Source organism: Marmota monax, unplaced genomic scaffold (genome assembly GCF_021218885.2).
Source record: "Marmota monax isolate L192 unplaced genomic scaffold, Marmota_monax_Labrador192_F-V1.1 WCK01_AAM20220418_F8-fsc00040, whole genome shotgun sequence".
Lineage (NCBI taxonomy): Eukaryota > Metazoa > Chordata > Mammalia > Rodentia > Sciuridae > Marmota > Marmota monax.
In genome coordinates, this window is record NW_026692782.1 from 2,486,366 (window position 1) to 2,508,736 (window position 22,371).

Below are 22,371 nucleotides of genomic sequence, written 5' to 3' on the forward strand. Positions count from 1 at the left end.
CTTGAGTGAAAGTTTTCTGGGTGTGGTGGTGCATGCCTGTAATTCCAGCTGCTTGGGAGGCTGAGGCAGGAGGATAGCAAGTTCAAAGCCAGCCTCAGCAATTTAGTGAGGCCCTAAGCAGCTCAGCAAGACCCTGTCTCAAAATAAAATATAAAACAGGAATGGGGATGTGGCTGAGCACCTCTGGTTTCAATTCCCAGTACAAAAAAAAAAAAAAAAAGTTTTATGCAAACATTATAAAATCTGAGAGACTTTGAAACCTGAAACACTTCTGGTTTTAATTATTTTATAGAAGAGATACTCAACCTGCATTTATTGCATGGGCAACTAAGAATTTGTTTCTTCTGAGCCTTGAGTTAATCAAAAGCTACAGCTTCAAGGATTGGGTTTTTGTGGGTCAGGAGTGTCACAAGTAAACTGACCAGGCAACTTAGGACATGGTAGCTCTCCTCCTGGCCTTGGGCTTATTAAAACTACATTTTAACAATATCTCCATGACTCCTGTTCTCCCAACCAGTGATCCAGGTATCCCAATGTGAGACTGCAAGTTTTCTGTTAAAATCCAGACACCCTAGGCACCTAGGGATAAGAAACTGAGTCTCTTATTTTTGATGGCCAGGTCTTTCCCTCTGAGAGTTGAAAGGCTCCTGACTACGGCAACACCCTAGTGGAACCTGAAGGCCAGGATTTCTTACAAAATTTCTGAACGTTGGGGCCTGTTGGAGTAAAAAAGACCCCTCTTTCCCTTCCTCTGCTATTATTAGTTGCTTATAAAGGGCACTTCCCTACCTCTCTTCTCTGTTCACTCTTTGTCTAAGCTTTCATGAAACACTGATCCAATCTGGATTTAATTAAAAAATCACTACCGGACTCAAGTTTACTTAATGTGAACTCTTAGGAGTTCAACAGTGGAGTTTCTACGTATACTTTCAAACATGTATGTGGAATAATACAACCAAGGAAAAATGAAATTTGTAAAATGATCTGGGAGATAATATATATATTACTTGGCAATGACACAAGACCAAGTTCAAACATTTACCTACTGGCTTAAGTGGGATTCCGTCCAGATTACTACTATCATAATTAGTACTGATCCAGATGACTCCTTTAATACACTGACCACTCCATTCCTTGACTTACTCTTTCAATGACGTAGTAGACTAGGGTTTGACAAATACCTTGTCAGTACCAATAATGAAAACCTCCCTAATATCAATTCCAAGCATTCTACTATCTAAACATCATTTCCCATCTTTTTACTACTACTACAGCAATTTTTCAACCTGACCATACCCCAAGATTTACTTATCTATCTTTTCATTGTACCCAGTCCATTCTGCTTCCTTCTTCACACAGCATTTAGGGTCAATTCCCTGTCATCCTATCATTCACACCTACAGCCTCAACTCCATTTGAGTTATACATGTGTCTGTGTGTATCTGTTAGACGCCTAACCCAAATGAGGAACTGAACTGCCCACTCCTTACCTGAATCTGCTCAATATCAAGGGGCTAGAGGGGGAAAAAAAAAAACAACATGCCAGCTGATCCTATTTTAACCAAAGGTGGCCATGCTGGATGCTCGTTGATCCTGCTACTTTCTCAACTTTGCTTGGGCTTCCAATACTTCAGTTAATTTCAATGAGAAACTAGGAGCCATCAGGAAAACTTCAATAAAATCTCAAGACCCATTCTATGCTGCCTTCCTACATTTCTGTGAATCTTGCTTCATGTCCTACTATGTGTCCAAGAGCCTAGCCTTTCATTTGCTCAAGGACCTCTCTTGCAGATCATTAGTTTTTCCTCTCAAATATTCCCATAATTAACAACAAAAGAAACTAAATTATCCTGCATCTTAAAATCTGATTTCTCTCAGGTTGTAAATTTTCTCTCTATTTCCATCAGCAGCTGCAACAAAAAGTTATAACAAAACCCTTTATAACATATACCTTTTCTGAAAACCTCACAGCGGTCTTTGATTCTTCTTTTAAACTCTGTCAAACCCAATCCAGAGAGGACATTGCTTGCCATCATCCCATGGTCTCTGCTGTGGTCCAAATTATGAGGTATATTCACAGTGATCAACTTTCCGCCCTTATTTTCTTATGTCTGTAACTCCTGAGGGTTGATGACTCCTTGGAATGACAGTTCACTTGGTTTAGATTACCATTCCTTCATGGCACCACTCCCCACCCTCCCTCACTGGTTCCTCTCTTGGCTGGCCCTCACTTCACCATATCTACACAGGAACACGTCAGTGTTCAGTCCTGGGACCTCTTCTCTATCCACACTTAAATCCTTATAATCTCTTACTATCTATGGAAGATGAGTCCTCTGTCTAGCTTTCAGACTGGAACTTTTTCCTGAATTTCATCTTCTATATACTAGTGCCTTCATTGACCCCCCCAAGTGGAAGTCTAAAAGGCATTTCATATTTCACCTGGATTATTCCAGGAGCCTTCTAATTAGTTTTCCTGCTTCCATCCCTTCCTTTTTATAGACTACTCCCAAGAACAGAGAATTTTGTCAAATTACATCACTTCTGCCTCAATGGCTTCTCATTTTATTTAGATTGAAAGTCAAGTTCTTGTGCCCCCTACCTCTCCTTATCACCCCTTTCCCTTTTTTCCTTACCCCAACCACAGTTACCAAAAGTTGATGTTTCTGGAAACTGGCAGGCATATTTGCCTCACAATGTTGGTATGTAATATTTCTCTTCTTGGAACACTTTTCTCAGATGCCATCCCCTTGCTTTCTTTTAGGTTTAATGTTCAAATGTCACCTTATCCTTGAGGCCCTTGCCTGATCACCCTCTATAAAAGCAGGTTACCTGCATTCAAACATGCACATACCTTTTCTCCATTAGAAAAACTGTTAGGATGGGAATTTTTGCCTAATTTGTTCACCTATAATAATGTCTGACATGTAGGAATCATTTTGTTTTAGGTTGATGAACTAATAGTATTCATCACCATCTAACATACTATATATTTCTTTTCCTACTGGAATGTAAATTTCAAGAATACATAATTCTGCCTGGAATACATTAAATTCAATAAACAAAGAATGAACACATAAGTGAATAATAAAAGATCAATCCTGGACTCTTGGTGTTTTCTTTTGTACTAAAAAATTTAATATATTAGAAGACTACTGACATTTCACTCAATTGTTTCTTACCACTCCCTTTTAAAACCTATTAGCAAATTTCCAAGGTAACTTTTTAAAAGCATGTACTTACTTGCTTTCTCTTCATGCATGTAGCATAATTTTTCTTAATGACATTTTTCAAAGTGAACTGAAATGAAACCTTTCTGCAGAACTTCAACTTTCGCTCACAATTGGGGCTGCAAGCCTATTGCTAGTAGCATGTGCTCCTGCTCTTCAGGCCAGCATCTGCCCTTATCCAGCCCCTCGCTTACAACGCACAAGAAATGGCTTTGCAACCTCAGAGAAGTGCTGAGGCTCCCTGTGCCAGTCATACTGGCCTACATGGCATGGGGAGGCAGTACAGAGGGAGGGCTGTCACAGGTGTAATCAAAGGCGAAACCACACATTGTCATAGAGATTTTAATAGATTTTCTGATTAACTCATCACAGTAATCATTTCTACTGTAATGATATGCAGCTTTACTACACTAGTATAAATAAAAACAGATAAATACAGCTCTAGGCAACATCACAGATTAACAAACTAAGCATTCTTCATGAACCAAAACTGAAAACAATTATTAATTAAGAAGAGATGCTGACACCCTTGCCCATTCTCATCATACCTTCTCAAAAAGGGTACTCAAATAAGGCGCTACGCTCATATTGGTCAATTAATTTGCCAATTAGCTAGGCACATGTATTTCATGGTCTCCACTATTTCATCGTTTGGTTGAAAAGCAGACAAACCTCAATAAATCAAAAATAAAAGTGGGACAGATAATATCAAAGAAAACCACTGAATGCATTAAAAGCACAGCACTTTTCCTATATTTCAGCAGGAACACACACCAGAGAAAGAAATATACCTAAGAAAATTTATGCTTCAATGTGCACCCTGAAATGTCAGTCTCTGAAGCAAGATGGGCAATGAAAGCAGGACCTGAAATCAAAAAGGGAAATGTGGAAAATAAAATCCATATGCAGTTTAATGTACAACGACTATCTAAAAAACAAAAACAAAAAAACGTTTCTCCTTTGAAGGCTTGTAACTCATGACAAGCAATTAAGTCATCCATTAGCCATGCAGAGGAGTCCATACTCTAGCAGTGCCGCCCACACTGCAAATACACTTGAGACCAGTTGAAGACATACAGAACTATCATTCAGAAATGACTTCACTCTGGAGAGCTAAAAGAACTCTGAAGGGGCTATGAATAAAATTTGTAAGTCTGCCAAAGGAAGGAAATAATGAAGACAAAATACTAATTTTTGGCAGATAGCACAGCTAACAGTGTTTCATGGAATTCCTAAAATTTTGCTCAACTTTCAATCATCATTCTAATATGGCTTCATGATCTTTTAAGTGTTCAAGATCGTACAGATTTTAGTGATCTTACAGATCCTACAGGTATATTATTACTAAGAACTAGGAAGTGAAGAATCACTTTCAAAATGTAAAATGGCTCATTGCCGGTTGTTTCAGAAAATGTCTGTCTGCAAAAATTCACTTGCCTATCAAAAATGCATAATCATGTGATATTTAGGCTAGTCCTCTGAGTAAACTGCCTTTGCCAATAGTAAATTAAGACCATAATTAAAACAGACATTTCCAAAACCAAAAATTCCAAGCATACTCCAGTACATTTTAACTCAGCCTGCAAAATTGTGCACTGTGACTATTCCAACCATCATTGAATACTTCAAATATGGATGTGACCAACCCAAAGATTCAAAGGTTATGCTCAGATTCAAATTTTCACTGCTACCTTTGAAATTTTATTGTTTTCATCTTGGGGTTTGATTATCTAAAAAAGGCTAATTAACACTTTTTGTTATAATCTACTAAGTAATTTGTAGTGTTTTTAACTTTCTAGTTTTGGGGTCAAAATGGACAGGTCAGAAGACATAATTCAAGAGATGGCAGTGGAAGATCAGAAAAAGGTTTATGTACGCACTGGATCACAGATAAGTAACCACACCTCTTTTTAACCCTTGCTCCCATTGTAAACTTTGTTCATATATCCATATTTGTAAGTCTGAATTAGTCTATAAAAATCACATTAAAAAGGTAAAATTATTTAAGTGCGATATTAACTGATCTGTATTTTATAAATTTTAATCCATAAAAATATAAATAAGAATGGTAAATTTTTAGGAAAAGAAATATACATTTAGTGCAAGTTATGAATTACATTTCATCTTCAGTGTCAGCAGTGAAATATCTCAAGGAAAGAAAAGAATCACTGATCTAATTTCAAGAAAAAAAAATTCCAGTGTTTTAACATGCAATTAATTCCAGTTACAGCTAAACAGAATACTTCCTCCTCTTTACTGTCAAAGCAGCAGCATTTTGTTTAATTATGCTGAACAGCACTTGTATATTATAGAAGTAGTTTTAGAAATAGAAAATTTGCATAAGACCAGGTCACATTATCCATAAAGTCTGAGAGGAAAAAAAATAAAACAAAACTGTTTATACTTTAAAGTCAAGTTTCATTCTTTTTGATTCTGAACCACACAGCACACAAGCCAGGAGATTTCGTTCATGCTTCATCTGAGATTTACCTGTCTGGCAGCCTTTGGTGTGGTGTGTGGGCACTGCTCCAAGCCTTTAGTGATGGTACAAACTACATGGTAATGGCACAAGAAACACTCCCTTCTTGTGATGAAACCTCAGTAAAATCACAGTACATCTCAATATGAGAAAGGACTGCTTCAAAAGGTACACCAATTTAAAGAGGCTTTGTTACAGCTCGGGAGAGAGAGAGAAAGAAGAAATAAAAGGTCTTCTGGAATGTAGAAAGGTAATGCTTAGCTATGTGACTCATGAATGAAACAGAACAGTTCTGATAAAAAAAGGGCAAGACCTCGCAGTCTTACAGATGGCTCAATTCAAAGTAATCCCTCGAGGAACAGGGACCAATAGCATGTCTTTGTAACGCTGGAGTAATAGGCCAGGTGCTCCAGGGCTCTGGTGGTGTCTCCTTGAGGCTCCAGCCTGCACTATCACAGCACATCCTCAGCTGAATGCATCCAGTGCAGAACAACAGGAGTTGGATGCTGCCCTCCAGGTAGACAGTGGAACCTCACTCCTTTCCTTCTCTCTCTCCTCTCCCTCCCCCTGACAATTCCTCCTTTCTACCAGCATTATTTGCAAACCATGTTGCACAAGCCGGCTTTAATATTTCCTTTTTTTAAAGGAGAAAAAAAAGTGGACGACTCCCTCAGGTTAAAGAGTTGTGCTATTCAACAAATGAACTTCCTCTTCTGTTTCCTCTCTCTCCTCATCTATGGGATTCAGTTGAACATTATTGAAGCGGGGTCTTGGTTTGCCGTCTGGGCCATATGACGGAGGATATCTTTTTTTGTTATAATGCCAAGGAGGCGCCTAAAAGGAATAAACAGAAAAGTGCTATTAAAATAAAAGGGAAAAAGAAAATCAGAAGCTAAGTCTATACTTAAATCCTTTTTGTTGACAGGAATAAAGCAATGCAAGCAGCCTGATTTTGTGTTTTCAAAAGTATTTTACTGATAAAGATGATAAAATTATCCAGCAACCATCCTTTGATATAAAAAGTATTATGGCCACTCATAGTGAGGTCCTTCCCACTGAGACTCTGAGGACTGGATGCCTCTTTGAAGCACAGCTATTCTGATTAATATATGCCAACAAAAAAGTAATAAAAAAATAGGTGGAGGAAAGGGAAATGATACTGATCCCATCTGAGAAGGAAAATTCATTCCCATCACATCAAGAAAGCAATAAAAAAAGCCCAAATCCCCTCAATACTTCCATAATTTTGTTTAACTAAAATGAACCAATTTTAAAGAAATAATTCAAGGATTGCCCAGTTGTATGCAGAAGCTTCATGAAAGCACATACAATTGAGATAAAATACATATAAAATAATCAACACAAAACTCCACTCCCAAACTTCAGAACCCCAAGAACAAATCTATAATGCAACCCATGTTTCTAGTATACTGATTAATGTTTTCCTTTTTTAATTTTGGCCCCAATAAATAAGATACAGTGCTTTTATGAAAGTCTTGGGTGTTAATGCTTACATTAAAAAAAAGGTGAGAAATCAAGAAGCAGTCCTAACAGATTATTACAGGTGAAGCAGAAAGCAGAATGAGTAGCTACTATATTATTTTGGTTAGTAGATTTTTTTAAAAAAGGATGCATGAAACACTTGTGAAATATTAGCATACAACAGAAATACATAATCAGTTGTGTACTAAAGCAAACGGGGACAGGTTTCATATACATATGACAATTGCAGGGCAAAATAATTTCAGGCATTAATTGCTAAAGCCAGACAGTTTTTGTTATATGGTAAGATAATTCAAAGTTTATCTGTAGTCATGAAACCACTAGGACATAAAGCCTGTTAAAACAAACACTTTTGACCCCCAAAAGCTGCTTACAGCATTCTAGAGACATCATACAAAAGGGGCACATACATATCTACATACAATTCCCTAATGAAATGGCAGGACACACACTCTGGTATGAAGGGTACAGCAGAAAAAGAACTGACATTATGAGTGCAAATTTATACACATTGTGCTATAGTTAGTGTGCCCATTTTAAAAATCCATTTAACCATCAGCAATTCTAATTGCTAAGCTCACTTAAAATCACTTAGGAGCTTAGATTTACCACAAGACTACCACAGACTAGGAAACATAAAAAAGAAAAAGGGTTTGGGGGTGATAGGGCAGACATCTTTAACCAGTCAGGAGTCTTCTAAGACCGGTGAATCCCCTACAATTGACAGATTTGTCACGTTTACTTTAAGCATGTCCGATATATTCCTCATTCAACTATCAAACTGTTTGCAGTCTTTAAATTGTAACTAATGATTTTGATGAACAATACTAACTTTTGCTTACTTTCTATGAATGGAATTTTACACATATCTAATTTATCTTACAGACATCTGATAGATAACAAAAGTAACTGGCAGCATGGTAGGATTTTTTTGTTCGGCAGGTATCTGGGAGAGAACTGAACAGTTCACAAGTTTCATGCCTCCTGACTTCTAAGGTGTCTAGTGAGGAGATCTGACACATCTAATCACCAAGGGGTCCACGTGCTGCTTTAGTTGCTCGAGATGCTCTAAAATGTTCTTCTTTGTGATGATTCCCAAGACAATCCTGAAACAGATTATTATGCTAATAACTGTGTGAGAAATTAAATTAAAAGAGGTTCCAATCATAATGATAAAGAATGAGAGAAGAAAATAAAAACATGAACCATAAGAATGCTTCTCATGAACTTTAGAAAAATAAAAATGAAAATGATTTAAAATCCCAGGTTTCTTTTGCATATATTCTACTGTCTTTCAAAAGTGACACAATACTGTTTTAAAATATTGGTGGCTTATTCTCCTTTCCAAATTAAAATCAAAATTATGAAAGCTTAGCATGAAGATGACAACAAAAGAAAAATGCTAAAGAAACAATGATACATATCTATAAATTCTTTCGAGATTTATTTTCAGTGTTCTCTCCTTAAAGAAACATATTTTTCTAACTTCTAAGATTCATGGCCGCCATCTTTGGAACTACCTCAGCAGTGAAGGAAGACTTAGTTTTAATGCCTCTGAGGAGATTTGAGGAGGAGCTAAAACTAAAGCAATGTTTACTAAAAAATTAATGCTGACCAACAAAAAGTCTTCTTAATTTACAGGAACTGAATGCCACTTCTTAACCCAATAAAACACATTTACAAGTAGGGATCAAAATGACATTTATTTTATGCAATTTTTTTCTAAAAATAGATTCCCAGTTAACCTGTCATTATTATCACATCAAAGTAATAGATATGAATTCTCAAAACGAGGATACCTGAAAAAACTAGTTAGACTGCTTTCAGTTATTAAAACAAAAGTCTGGTACTGGTTTTATAATGGAAAATAATAAAAGTCAACTGTAATATGTGGCAACACAAATAGCAAAAGTTAAAAAAAAAAATGAAAAAGACTCGAAATTCTGGAAGCCTATCCAAAATGCCCATCAGGGTGATTAGACATTTCCTTGGTGATCTGGGTAAATCAACTGTTCTCTTAAACTATCTTTGTACATTTTATTCTGACTTCTTGAAGAACATCACCAGGGGCCTTCAAAGCAATCTGATCTTATGTCACTTATAAAATAGTAACTTAAAATAATGGCTGGTGTTGGGGAAGCAGGGGGAGTAGAGAATTTGAAGGGCAGAAATAGGTTTTCTGCTCATGTTTTCTCGTTGTTTTAAAAACTTATGTACTGATCCTTAAAAATTCTCAGAGGATACAAACAACTTCCGCTCCTCAAAGCCCAGAAACTGCACTCTATAAAATAAGCATTCAGTCAATAAGTAGATATTCTTTGACTAAAAAAATTATATTGATCAGAGTTAGTCATCCAGTTCATACATAATTCTAGAATACCCTTTAAAAATTTATTTTTTAGTTATACATAGACACAATACCTTTATTTATTTGAGGTTTAAAAAAGAAAAAAAAAGTCATCAATTCACTTGATTTTATTGTTGAAGTAAAGAAATGTGAAAATGTGACAATCTTGGGTATTTAAATAGAATAATACCAGTTTAATTCTCATTTATGCTTTTCTACCCAATTAAGTAGTTAATTGGTTAATTTCAGTTAATATCATTTACATTAGTAAATTCTCAATAACCACAAGACACACAATAAAGAAAATTACGAATTTATAAAGACCAAGTGACAAACTACTTAGAAAATAATCCCTATATTTACAAAGGAATATATCCCTAAAAAGGGAGAAATTCACATAGTTTCTCTCTTTAGTTAACAAAGATTGATTTGAGGCTAGTAAGGCCAGTTTCTGTGCTGCTTTATTAATTTTAAGAAAGAGAAGGAAAGTCAATGCAAAATGCTGTTTCTTTTTTGTGCTAACAAGTAATGATGTAAGAGTTAGTGGCATAAACCAGCATTTCCAGCATTTAAAGTATGTTCTTCTACTCACTTTGCCCCATCAAATAATGACTGCATTTTCAAATACATTTGGAAAACTATGTTTCCTATTATCCTCTGAGGATAAAAAAACTATCAAATATTTTTAAACTTCTGAGGAGTTTCACAAAAAAGAAACCTTAACTTTTTAGACTCCTATGGTCACAAAACTTTTTGTTGTTGTTAGTAACTCCTATTAACATCCTGCTAGCTACATCAAGACTAAAAAATTTTGAAAAATTCTGCTAAATTAAAATATAAAATGTGGGTCATAAATATGTCACTGGTATGTTTACAATTTACAGACACATTTCCCCTGGTTTTTGTATTCCTTTCCTCCTTGCATCAAAGGTCCCAGATTTGTTGTGTCTCTTCCCCCAAATAACTATTTTCCATTTCTAAGGTTCTATAGTATCAACTTTCAAACATCAATAACAACCAAACTCCATGCTCTCTTCTAAAAACCAGAAGACAGGATTTCTTTTCTAGGTTTAAATCATTTAAAATTGAGGAAAAAAAACACCCTACATTCTTATAGAGTTAAAAAAAAAAAAAAAGTCCCAAGAGCTACCTCCCCAAATTATCTCTTTTCTTTCCATGTATATAAATCTATTTTACTGAATATGTTCCCTTAGAAAAAAGCTCCCCCATTTTTCATATAAATAAGCAGCATCAGATATATGTTAAATTATCTACCTCTACTGACTTTACTGTTTTACGCTTTCCTTTAATTTTTTTTTCTTTCTAACTCTATGCTGCCAAAATCAGAATTAATCAACAAGGTGAAATATAAAAAATTAGCCCATGCAGCAGCTTTCTGCTCATAGTTGATCAACTCAGAGAATAACATTTATATTTAATTGACAAACTATGTCAAGTACAGAGAATAGCTAAAAAAAAAAATTGCTTATAACAAATCAGCTTAGATTCCAGTTGAGCCATTTAATAATTAAAAAGGGCCCAAAGACCAGCAAAGCTATATCAAAAGTTACACATTTAAATATATTTATTAAGGTTTTAAATAATGAAGTTTGGTTCCATTATTTTTTAATTAAATAATTTAAACAAAAATAGTTAAGAGTAATATTTTATTACACACATCTCTTCTATTGTCAGTATCAATATTTAATTTTTCTAAGCTTCCTGCCCTTAATTAAGAGCTTTATTCCTTTAATGATTTATTTCATATTGAAGTTATTTTAATTAAAACATGAAAAACACTAAATATAGATCTAACTTTCCAGCTTTCTATTTATATAAATATAATATTTCTATTTCTAACCCAATATGGTCTAGTGTATTGGCCAAGACAATGTTTTAGTAGTTTAAGAAATCACAGAGAAAGAGGGTAAATTCCATTAGTAAAAATTATAGTGTAAAATAGTAGCAAGAGCTTGGGTTTTATGTTAAAACTCTCTGAACTCTAATTACTACATCTGTAAAGCAGGATACCACGATCTACTTTGCAAAGTTAAATGCAAAAACTTGAAGGTGTTCAGTAAATAATTCACTTCCTGAATTGTTCTTCTTCCCTCCTTTCTCTAGATAGAGGTCAGATGTTGTACACATGCTTTGTACAAAATGTTAAAATACAAACTTGCTGTGATTTTCTAAGTGTCTAGCACAGTTTCAGCCAGCTCAGCCAGGGTTAGTCATCCAGTTCATACATAATCCTAGAATACCCTTTTTAAAAAAAATTTTTTTAATTATACATAGACACAATACTTTTATTTATTTGTATGTGGTGCTGAGAATTGAACCCAGTGCTTCATAAATGCAAGGCAAGAGCTCTACCACTGAGCTGCAACCCCAGCCCTGGAATACTCTGTTTCCCCTTTCTAGTCTTTCTATTTCCTGCTTTCATATAAAACAATGTTTTTAAGACTTCTAATAAGGATTAGAAATAAAGGAAATACAGAGGCATAAAGAAAGAACAGGTAGAGACACAGGTCCCAGGCCCAGGAAAAGAGAGCAGGATGATGAAGCAGGAGAGTTTGCTGAGGCCCCACAGCCCTTTGAGATCTGTCATGGACAAACACTGGCAGCTTATACATAGAAGGCAGAAAAATAAATCACCAATGTATACATTTTAAATACCTGAGAGTGTGTGTGGTGTGTGTGTCATAAGCTGTTTATACACAAGATTTATGGATGGAAAAGGTGGACAAAAAGCAACAGAGCATTTGTTAAAGGACATTTTTAGCTAATTTATAATTTTCATTTATGTTCTTTCTTTCATTACATGACAAATCAAATTCTGGCTGAAAAAGTAAGTAGTAAATATCTAGAAAGTTATAATTGTATGAAAAATCTATACACTAAAAATGAAATACTCACAAAAAGGAAATAGGTCTCTGCAGTACTCCATACAGATTAGGCACACTATTCCTCCAAGAAAGGAAATGTTCTACAACCATGTTAGAGATGTTTCAGCATCTCTTTCCAATTATGAAGTACAGAATTCTCGACAAATCCTACTTTATGTTTTGGCAAATTGTAGGCAGTTGCAAGTCTTACTTTTTGGTACTTATGAAACTGAGGTGACTGATCCTGTTTTTATAACAGTATACTAAGTCACAGACTTTCCCTTTGGGAGCTGCCTTACACTCTCCCCTAAGAGGATCCCACTCATACAGATCATAAATTCTGGTTAAGTGAACTGACGTCTGTAGTGTCAGACTTACCCATTGTGAGTTACAAGGCACTGCCTCAGACCCAACTTTCGGAAGATATCCACCACAATTTCCATTGGGGTGTGGTCTGTCACTGTAAAAGGGCTCATGTCAAGGATACTTCGAAGTTTCAATGGCCGAGGACTTTCTGCTGGAAGAGATGGGGTGTGTTGCGCAAAACACACCCGAGAACTGCCAACGATACCTTCTTGTTTTTTTCTGGCACTTTCTAAAAAGAGAGAGACCAAAAATTTTAAATTGATGAGTTTTGGGTTTTTTATAGGCAACTTGTTTATTTGGAGGTAAATAATAAATGTATTCTATAACTTTTTTGTGTCTTCTCCTTAACCAAGAAAGGAACCAATTGAAAAGTGATCTAGTAATTTCTTTTTTAATCAGAATCTATTAATGACCAATAATCTTCATGTAACTAAAATATTTTTGGCATAATTATATCATGATACAATTTTTCTTTACTGAAGCCAAAGCTGTTTTCTAACCTTAGGAAAAAAGGATACATGTTTGGAATATGGAATTTTAAAACATGTACACATTCTGAGAGCTGTTCCTTATAGGAACCCATCATTGAATCAAGTCTACCTCTTATTCTGTATTGGAGATAAGACCAACAAGTTTCTTCCTTCCTTTGACTCTGCTGTACTAACTTCTCTTTCTAACCAACTGGCTCTCTCTTTTTTTCTGATGTTAAAGTGTAATTTTCCAGATGAATCATAAGCATTACAGATGGGAAGAAACTACAATTATGCTTGCAATGGGTACAGACTGACTTTTTGGGAGGTCTTATTTGTAAAAGTTATGTCGATTTCTCTACCTATCTAGCGGGCTCTGCTTCCAGTTCTTCTGTCCTGCTGGTTAGTTCCATTTCCACCTTTGAAGGTGCCATACAAGAAGTAGCAAAGATGGAGAAAACTATAGAGACTACAGAAAGGAGAAGGAAACCCGAAATGTACAGAATACGCAAATAAAATACTCATTCAGCTTCATGTTTCTATTTTAAGGTATTCAAAACCATATGTGTATAAATATGGTATTTGTTTTAGTGAAAACATTTTGAACATAAATTTTGCTGCAAAAATATTTAAGCCAAAATACCATCAGTTATAGACTGAGAAGCTGATATTACCATTCACAAACACTGAAATACTTTTTACTCCTTTTGATGACTAAAGGCCTTTATTTAACAGTGCCGTAACATGTCCAAGTAACAAGGCACTAAGTGAGGAGGTTCTAACAGCCAGTACTTAGGAGGCCACCTTAAAAGCATCATTATGGTATGGGAAAGAAAATGACATATATACAAAATGTAGTGTATGGATCTGTTTTCCCAACAAAATATTTAAAACTTCCCAAAAATAATACTGGTAAATATTGAAGGTGTGTTCTAAAAGTCCTCATGCGCCTAACATTTCTGAGGGCATGTAATGATTGATATCTTGTACTTCTAAAGTACCCCTACTCCCTAAAACCAACATTTTTCCCATCCCAATATTTTTTCTCTCAAGATAGTGAGAAGACTTAAAAAAATTTCTACACAGTCAGTAGGAATATCAATTATTCTTAATTTTAGCACTTCTTTTAGGATTTTTTCCTTTGAATATCTATATTAATTCTCATCTTTTCCTTTTCTTTGGCTGGCTAACAGTAAAATCCAGAGAATGGGTATCTAACAACAAAGTTGCCACGTAAAGGTTTGAAACTAAAACATTTGACTATAGTCAAGTCTGACAGCATACTTTGTCATCCCTGGCAATAACTATTCTATTACTCAAGCAAAAGCAAAACTTGGAATTATGGGACTGCAAATCTTTGAAAAATTCTTTCAAATATGTAGGCTTTTCCTAAACTGTGTGTTCTCTGTAGTTTTTTTTTTTTTCTTTCCTCCCTCCTCTCTTCAATAGCTCTGCAAATTGAATTTCCAGTTTGATTTGAGAAACAATCCCCCCATCTATACTTCCCAGTCTTCCCTTTCAAATGGCACAAGAATTATTTTATAGTCCTTTTGTAGGGGCCACAGAGGTAAACTGGACAGAAGGTAACATGCACCTCACAGAGATATCTTCTGGGATAAGACCAAATGCACAATATTACCAGGTCAGGGTCCTATATAAGAAACTGGGGCATAACAAAGCAATAGTGTAATGTTTCTAGCCTTTATCGCCTTTGGGTGTCAGGGGGAATAAGGCTTAGATTGTGTTGAGAAGATTAAAATTCTTACCTGGCCTTCTTATCAATACTGCAAAACTACTTCCTTTCATTTAAATTGAAAGATAAAACTATATTTAGCAGAAATACAATTCATTAAGGCATAAATTCCTTTCCTGTAGAACATGAGACTTAAAGGAATACAAATTTGTGCTCCTTACCCCTTGCAAACCCAACAAATTAAGATTTTTTTAGTGTAACTAGACCTTTATTTTATTTATTTATATTACATGCTAAGAATACAACCCAGGGAGGCCTCATGTGTGTTAGGCAACCACTGAGTCACAACCCTAGCCCCTAATTAAACTTTATTGCTTTCCTTTCTTCAAATCTATTACATGTATAGACAGACAGACAGACACATGTATTTTATAAAAGGGTACCTATTGCAATTGTTAAGTCTCTTCTGAGGGCAAATCCCACTAATCTCTGAGATTCTTTTGACATTATGACAGGAAAACCATTGTAACTAGTTTCATTAATCATATTTTCTATATCATCCACTGTCATATTGTCCTGTGTCAGGACAGCTAGAGGAGGATCATTCCTTCGAGGTCTCATGACATCGGCAGCCAGGGTGGTATGAGTGAATTCTTCTTTTGCATCCAGAAAAGGGTATCCATTTAATCGGATGTGAGCTTCATAAATGCCTTCTCTGCCAAAGGCATCTCCAACCCATTTACTTGTCATTACTGCAGCCATCAGGGGAACAATATATTCCAAGCCTCCAGTAAGCTCAAAAACAATAACCACCAGGGAGACTGTCATCCTTGTCACACCACCTGAAAAAAATAAGTACCACTGTTCAGAAAAGACAGGATCCTCACCATCACATGTGACTAGAATTTTGTACTAAACAATAGACACAAAATTGTAGCTACAACTTAATGAAAAGCATCATCATCAAAAACTACTCCTCTTAGGACAATAATCACTACCTTTTATAAAAAAATTTTAGTTGTAGATGGACACAATATCTTTATTTTATTTATTTATTTTTTAATGTAGTTCTGAGGTTCAAACACAGTGCCTCACATGCATTAGGCAAGCGCTCTACCACTGGCTACAACTCCAGCTATAATTACTACTTTTAATAAAATGTAGAGAAAAAAAAACAATCTTTGTTTATAACACAGAAGCCTATTCGAATTACATTTCAAAATCTGTTCACCTAATATGTATTAAAAAAAAATCACAGATGACCAACTAAAACAATATTGCCACTTTGGTCTACTGCTGTAGCAAAAACCCAAGTTCACACTTACAAACAGTTATTATTAATTCTTAAAGAATTGGTGAAGCACACCACTGTTGTCTTGTTTGCTACCAATCACAGATTAAGCTCCTTTATGGGTAGAATATCAATCTTTAATAAATTTCTATCCTCTAAATCTTTTGAAAATGAGTAAAATATTTTGATGCCTTGGGATCTATATTCACAATATAAGTAATATGCCCCCTGTAAGAAATCACCTATTCCTTCACTCAAATCATCATTCTCCACTATTATCTAGATGGGGATGCCTCCAATCCACATCCTTTTATTTACTACTGCCTTTGTTCCACATACTTCAAATTCTGCACCCGATATCTTAACTGTTTCAACTGTGAAGACTCTGGAAGACCCAACATCACAGAAAACATAATACCAAACTCCTTTTCTTCCTCATATGTCCTCATTTAAACTTCCCTAACCCCAATTCCTGGCACCACATTCTTCTTAGCAACCTAAGTGATCATTCTTGGTTTATCCCTTTATTCCAATATCTAGACTGCCATGTAGTCCTAATTTCCTCGACAAAGTATCCAAATATGGGTTTCTTCTTCAGTATGGTCACTGTTACCAGTCTAGTCTAGACACTCAAGACTTTGCTCCTTAATTTTAATACCACTTTATGTTACTGCCTTGACTCCAGGCCCCATTTCCTTCAATACACGTTTTAGCCATGTTCCCAGGAGAGCCTTTCCTAAGTACTTCTTTATACCATGTTGTTTCTTTGTTCAAAAACCTACATGGGGCTAGTCAATTCACACTGTACTGAACTTAAACTCCTCCTCTTATTTTATCCTTCAAATAGAAGGGAGATATATATCATATATCTGCTCTATATCTGACATGTCCTACTCAGTTTACAAAGGCTTTTTTTTAAAATATTTATTTTTTAGGTGTAGACAGACACAACACAATGCCTTTATTTTTATGTGGTGCTGAGGATCTAACCCGGGTCCCACCTGTGCTAGGCGAGTGCTCTACCACTGAGCCACAATCCCAGCTCCTACAAAGCCTTTAAAAAAAAAAAAAAAACTAAGCATTTAACTTATCAGGCACCATTCTAATAGCTTTACATGTTTTTCTTTGTTTTGGTGCAGAGGATTAAATCCAGGGCCTCACATTTACATGCATTTAATCTCATATAATCCTCAAAACAACCATATGAGATAAACAGCTATTCTTTCCATTTTATAGGTGAGAACATTAAAAATCGAAGAAGAAAAGAAAGTTACTGAAAGTTATCAAGTTAAAAATGGCAAAGCCAGGGTTCTGTCACAAATTCTATTCCAGATACAAATTCATCATGACAGAAATCTGGGCCCTTGTCTTTTTTTTTTTTTTTTTTTTAGTTGTAGATAGACACAATACCTTTATTTTATTTATTATTATTTTTTTAATGTGGTGCTGAGGATTGAACCTAGTGCCTCACATGTGCAAGGCAAGCGCTCTGCCACTGAGCTATAATCCAAGTCTTGGGCCCTTGTTTTTTTATAATCTGTTCCTTCTCACCAATCCCACTTTGTTTCCCAGAAGTATCAAAAATATACTCAAATATCATAAGTTTCTTCAAAGCCCCAAGAATACACTAAAATTATTCCCATCCCAATTTTTTTGTCTTTACATTACTATCTTCAAAAGAATTATTTTTAAATTTTTACTAATCTTTTAAAATAAAGCTCAGGTGGAGGTCCATCCTGATAGGGCCTTTCCTATAGCCACACATTGCTGTAAATACCTGATAGAGTAATTATGGTTTTACTTTACTCACAGAACTATTTGTTAGATCTATGAGAAAGAACTAAAGGATAGTTACAATAATAAACTTTTTACCTTAGGTATTAGTATATCCCACAGATCTGTACCAAATATGATTTGACTTCATTCATGCTTACAGATGGTATCAGTAATTGAAAACCAGGCAGGTCTGGCTACTCTAAAAATGACCCTAAAGTAAAAGAAATTAAATCCCAAAGATTCCAGGAAGGGAATTTTGAAGTTGTTATCAGTGTGTCAATAATTCAAAGTGGAGAGAAAAGCAGCCCATATAAAGGATCATGGCCTGATATTACAACTGTGGATAGAGCATCAGTGCTTGGGGGTTTTTGTTTGTTTATTTTTAAGGGCTATTTTGGAGATAAATCTTGACTCAAGAAGAATGAAAGTGATCTAGATGGGTAATGGAAGGAATCACAACACATGAAATTCCTTAAATAAAAATGGATGGACTTAGACACGAATGGGTGTGAAAATACTTTGTATATAACCAGAGATATGAAAAATTGTGCTCTATATGTATAATAAGAATTATAATGCATTCTGCTGTCATAAATACATAAAGAATTAATTTTAAAAAGTACATGATATTAATAAAAAGCATAAATTGCATTGTTTAAAAAATGTATTGATTTTTAAAATAATAAAATAAAGCTCAAGTTCTATCCTTCCTAAACTACTTTAGCTCTTTGTTCCTCTAGATTCCTACAATATTTAGACTCTTTCAGCACTGTATATAATAACTGTCATTGCTCATTCTTGTTTTCTCAGTGTTAGTCTTCTCTTCCCCAGCGTGATTGTAGTTGAGGCTGGGCCCATGTTTTATACTTTTTGTATCAAAAAAGAAAATGGAAGCTTAATAATTACTTGCTACTTTAATGAAAATATTCTGTCCTTCATTTCCATTTGATATTACATTTTTGAAGATCAATAATTACATAATTTTGACTCGCTAAACAAAATTTTTAAAAAACATTAAATATTATAACCAAAGTTTAACTATATTTTAAATATAAAAAGAAATGACCTGTTTTTCATGCCAAAGAAGATAATAGTCTCTTGAGTATTTAATACAGATAGTTTGCTTTTATTTTTGTTAAAATTAGTTGTTATGTTTTCTCCTTTTACTATAAATGCACCTTAAGTGGTGGGGGGCTGATAAAGAAATGTTTTACTAAGGCTAACAATAAATTATTTATAAAGCTTAAACCCAAACTATTCTGAAGTTTTGTTATAATGCTAATTTTAACAATGCTATAATTTTTAGAGATAAGCTAAGATCCTTAGTAATGGAAACAAAAATCTCCTTGGACAGGATTTGAATTAAGCCAATGTTGTACTGAGATGATTTCTGTCATAAAGAATTATGTGTATTACAAATATGCTAACTACTATTCCATTTTTTTGCAATTACAAATGTTCTCACACAGGTAAAATGAAAACCAGTACTGTATGATACCATAAAAGCACTACTGTTTCCTTTGTTAAAATAATCTCTCACTCAATACTACAACCTCTGTCTCCCGCCAACTCGCCTACCAATTAAGTGTGAGTGTACTACACCATTGGCCATTTTCTTAGACTTGCAAACATCCAAACAGAGGCAAGACAAAGACATATTACCTAAGCATGCAGCAGCACCAACCATGGCATAAAGACCAGGCGTAATGCAATCAGCCCCAACCTCGCACCACTCCTTGAAGATGAACCAGTCGTGGTGATAGTAGGCAAGCTGTTCCACTGCAATCCCCACAATCCTTCCGGCTATTGCTCCAATGGCCATGCTGGGGATGAACAAGCCTGAGGGAACCTAAAACAAAAACAAAACTCTTGGGAGGCAGAGATCCTCTAATTAAATTACATGCTCATACCTACATTCTGTGGTTTTAACACTTTTGATTCTTTTCACATTTTACTGATAAAGCAAAATATTAGTACAAATATAGCAAAATCTTGTTTAACAGTACTTTAACAATTCCATGAATTTAGTTACAAAGTAACAAACCACATTCTCTAGGCTAACGAGAAAATAACTCAAGGATTAAATACTTTTATCTCAGGGATTTCCTAATGCTATCCCCTAACAAAATTTCATTAGTTCATGTGAAATGGAAAAAAAAAAAAAAAAAAAAAAAGGACAATGAGTATTTTTCATAAAATTCAGTTTGAAGCACTATACTTTACTCCAAGATTATGTCCTTCCTACATATGTACAAATGACAGAAATAGATGCTATTCCTCTTAAGAGGTATAATGCAAAGTGAACAATCTTATTAGAGTCCCCCAATACTTTGACTCAAAAGTCAAAAATATTTATTGACTAAATTTTTTAAAAAAATATTTATTTTTTAGTTGTAATTGGACACAACACCTTTATTTCACTTATTTATTTTTGTATGTGGTGCTGAGGATCGAATCCAGGGTCTCCCACATGTTAAGCGAGCGCTCTATCGCTGAGCCACAACCCCAGCCCTTACTGACTAAATTTAAAGACGATAATAGAAATAGTAAATCTCTTAAGCAAAATGATTTAAAGACCACTGACAGGTTAATTGCTCTAACCTGTTCTGGTCATGAAACGAGCTGAGCACAAAATGATGAAAAGATAGAGAGCCCAAGGGTCATTAAAATGATATACAATAGAACAGATCAAAGTGCCTTTTAAGATCTCCTAACAGTTACACTCCTTCACCTGGAACAAACATAAACTGGAACTTAACTGCCAACTATTTCCAGCTTCCTTATATAACTGTCCATGACAGTTAACTCTAGTAACTGATAAAGTTGGGATTTATAGAAAATAGATTATTATAGTAAAAGGAGCTTTAACAGCTCCTTTAACTTGATTTGCTAAGAAAAAAAGTAAAACCTCAAAGCTTTTGTTATATAACTCTTTATAGTCAATGGACTAAACAAGGAAAATGGAAATATAGATCTTACTTCAAAAATTACTGCAACTACAATTTTTAGAAATAAAGCTGCTATTCCACATAATTCACAAATGTGAAAGGACACTATCACTGGCAAATATTAACTATTATGTAAACTATCACAAAAAAGGGATATGGCTCAGTGATAAGTGCTCTTGGGTTTGAACTATATTTACTGGCAGATCGATAATCAATGAATGTTATTTAAAGATAAAGGACAAGCCAACATCTGCTTCCCCATATACATCACTAACAATCAAAAGACAGTGACACGTGCCGGAAATTCCAGTGACTTGGGAGGGTGAGGATGAAGATCCCAAATTTAAGGCCGGTCTCACAACTTAGTGAAACTTTGTCTCAAGAAATAAAAAAGGGGGTCTAGGGTTGTGGCTCAGAGGTAGAACGCTCGGCTGGCATGTGTGAGGTCCTGGGTTCGATCTTCAGCACCACATAAAAAAAAATTAAAAAAAAATAAAGGTATTGTGTCCAGCTACCACAAAAAATATTTTTTTAAAAAAGGGATATGGCTCAGTGATAAGTGCTCTTGGGTTCAAACTATATTTACTGGCAGATCACTAATCAATGAATGTTATTCTCACTTTTGTTAAGTACAAGAGAAACAACATTCCACAAACTTAGGCTTAACTGCCTTAAATCCTTGATATAAAAAGGCATAGTACTCACAGACCCAGTAATTCAATTCTGTAGTATCTTTTCAAAATAATACCCTATAGTGCTATGGCAGGCAGAATAATGATTCCCTGAAGATGTCCATATCCTAATTCCCAGAACCTGTGAATACTGTTACATGGCAAGGAGACATTAATGTTACAGACAATTAAGGTTGCTAATCAGCTGATACCAAAACAGAAGATTATCCTGGATTGTCTGGCTGGATCAAAAGTAATCACTAGGGTTTTGTTAAATGTGGAAGAGAGATTTAGAGGTTAATGTCAGAATAATGGGACTAGAGAAAGTCTTGACCAGTTGTTTCTACTTTGAAGATGAAAGAAGGGGACATGAGCCAAGGAATGTTCACAGCCTCTAGAAGCTGGAAGAGGCAAATCCCAGACTCACTCCTACAGCCTCTAGAATGCCCTGTGAACACCTTGATTTTACCCCAGTGAAACCCTTTAAGTCATCTGACCTCACAAATGTAAAATAATAAATTAGTGTAGTTTTAAACCATGCTTATGAAAATTTATTAGAGCAACCATAAAAAACTAATACAACTGGTTTTAAAACATGACCAGGAGTAATGACACTTCCTCTACTAAGTACATGTCTTTCCCCCTGAACCTGAATGGCTTTCTGTCACTGCCTCAGTGAATAGAAAAAAAAAAAAAAAAAAAACAGAAGTCA

General features: G+C 35.0%; 1 protein-coding gene and 1 non-coding gene across 7 annotated transcripts in view; one reads left to right on the forward strand and one right to left on the reverse strand.

Moving 5' to 3' along the window:
• Positions 1-3,558: 3,558 nt before the first annotated feature.
• The window catches only part of Clcn3 (chloride voltage-gated channel 3), an 81,252-nt gene continuing 62,439 nt past the window's right edge, over positions 3,559-22,371 (reverse strand). For 4 of the 6 annotated variants that reach the window (XM_046447735.2, XM_046447736.2, XM_058580362.1 and 1 more), the window contains 5 exons: positions 19,703-19,889; positions 15,417-15,815; positions 12,823-13,039; positions 8,243-8,318; positions 3,559-6,543 (listed from right to left, as the gene is read on the reverse strand). In XM_046447735.2, the coding sequence (XP_046303691.1) occupies positions 6,385-6,543; positions 8,243-8,318; positions 12,823-13,039; positions 15,417-15,815; positions 19,703-19,889 (1,038 nt within the window). In that variant the 3' untranslated portion in view covers positions 3,559-6,384. The remainder of the gene's footprint in view (positions 6,544-8,242; positions 8,319-12,822; positions 13,040-15,416; positions 15,816-19,702; positions 19,890-22,371) is intronic. The other 2 variants (XM_046447737.2, XM_046447738.2) reach the window with 1 other exon arrangement.
• On the forward strand, positions 17,988-18,117 carry LOC124094893 (small nucleolar RNA SNORA18). The gene has a single exon (XR_006852370.1). It is a non-coding gene; the product is annotated as a small nucleolar RNA SNORA18 (small nucleolar RNA).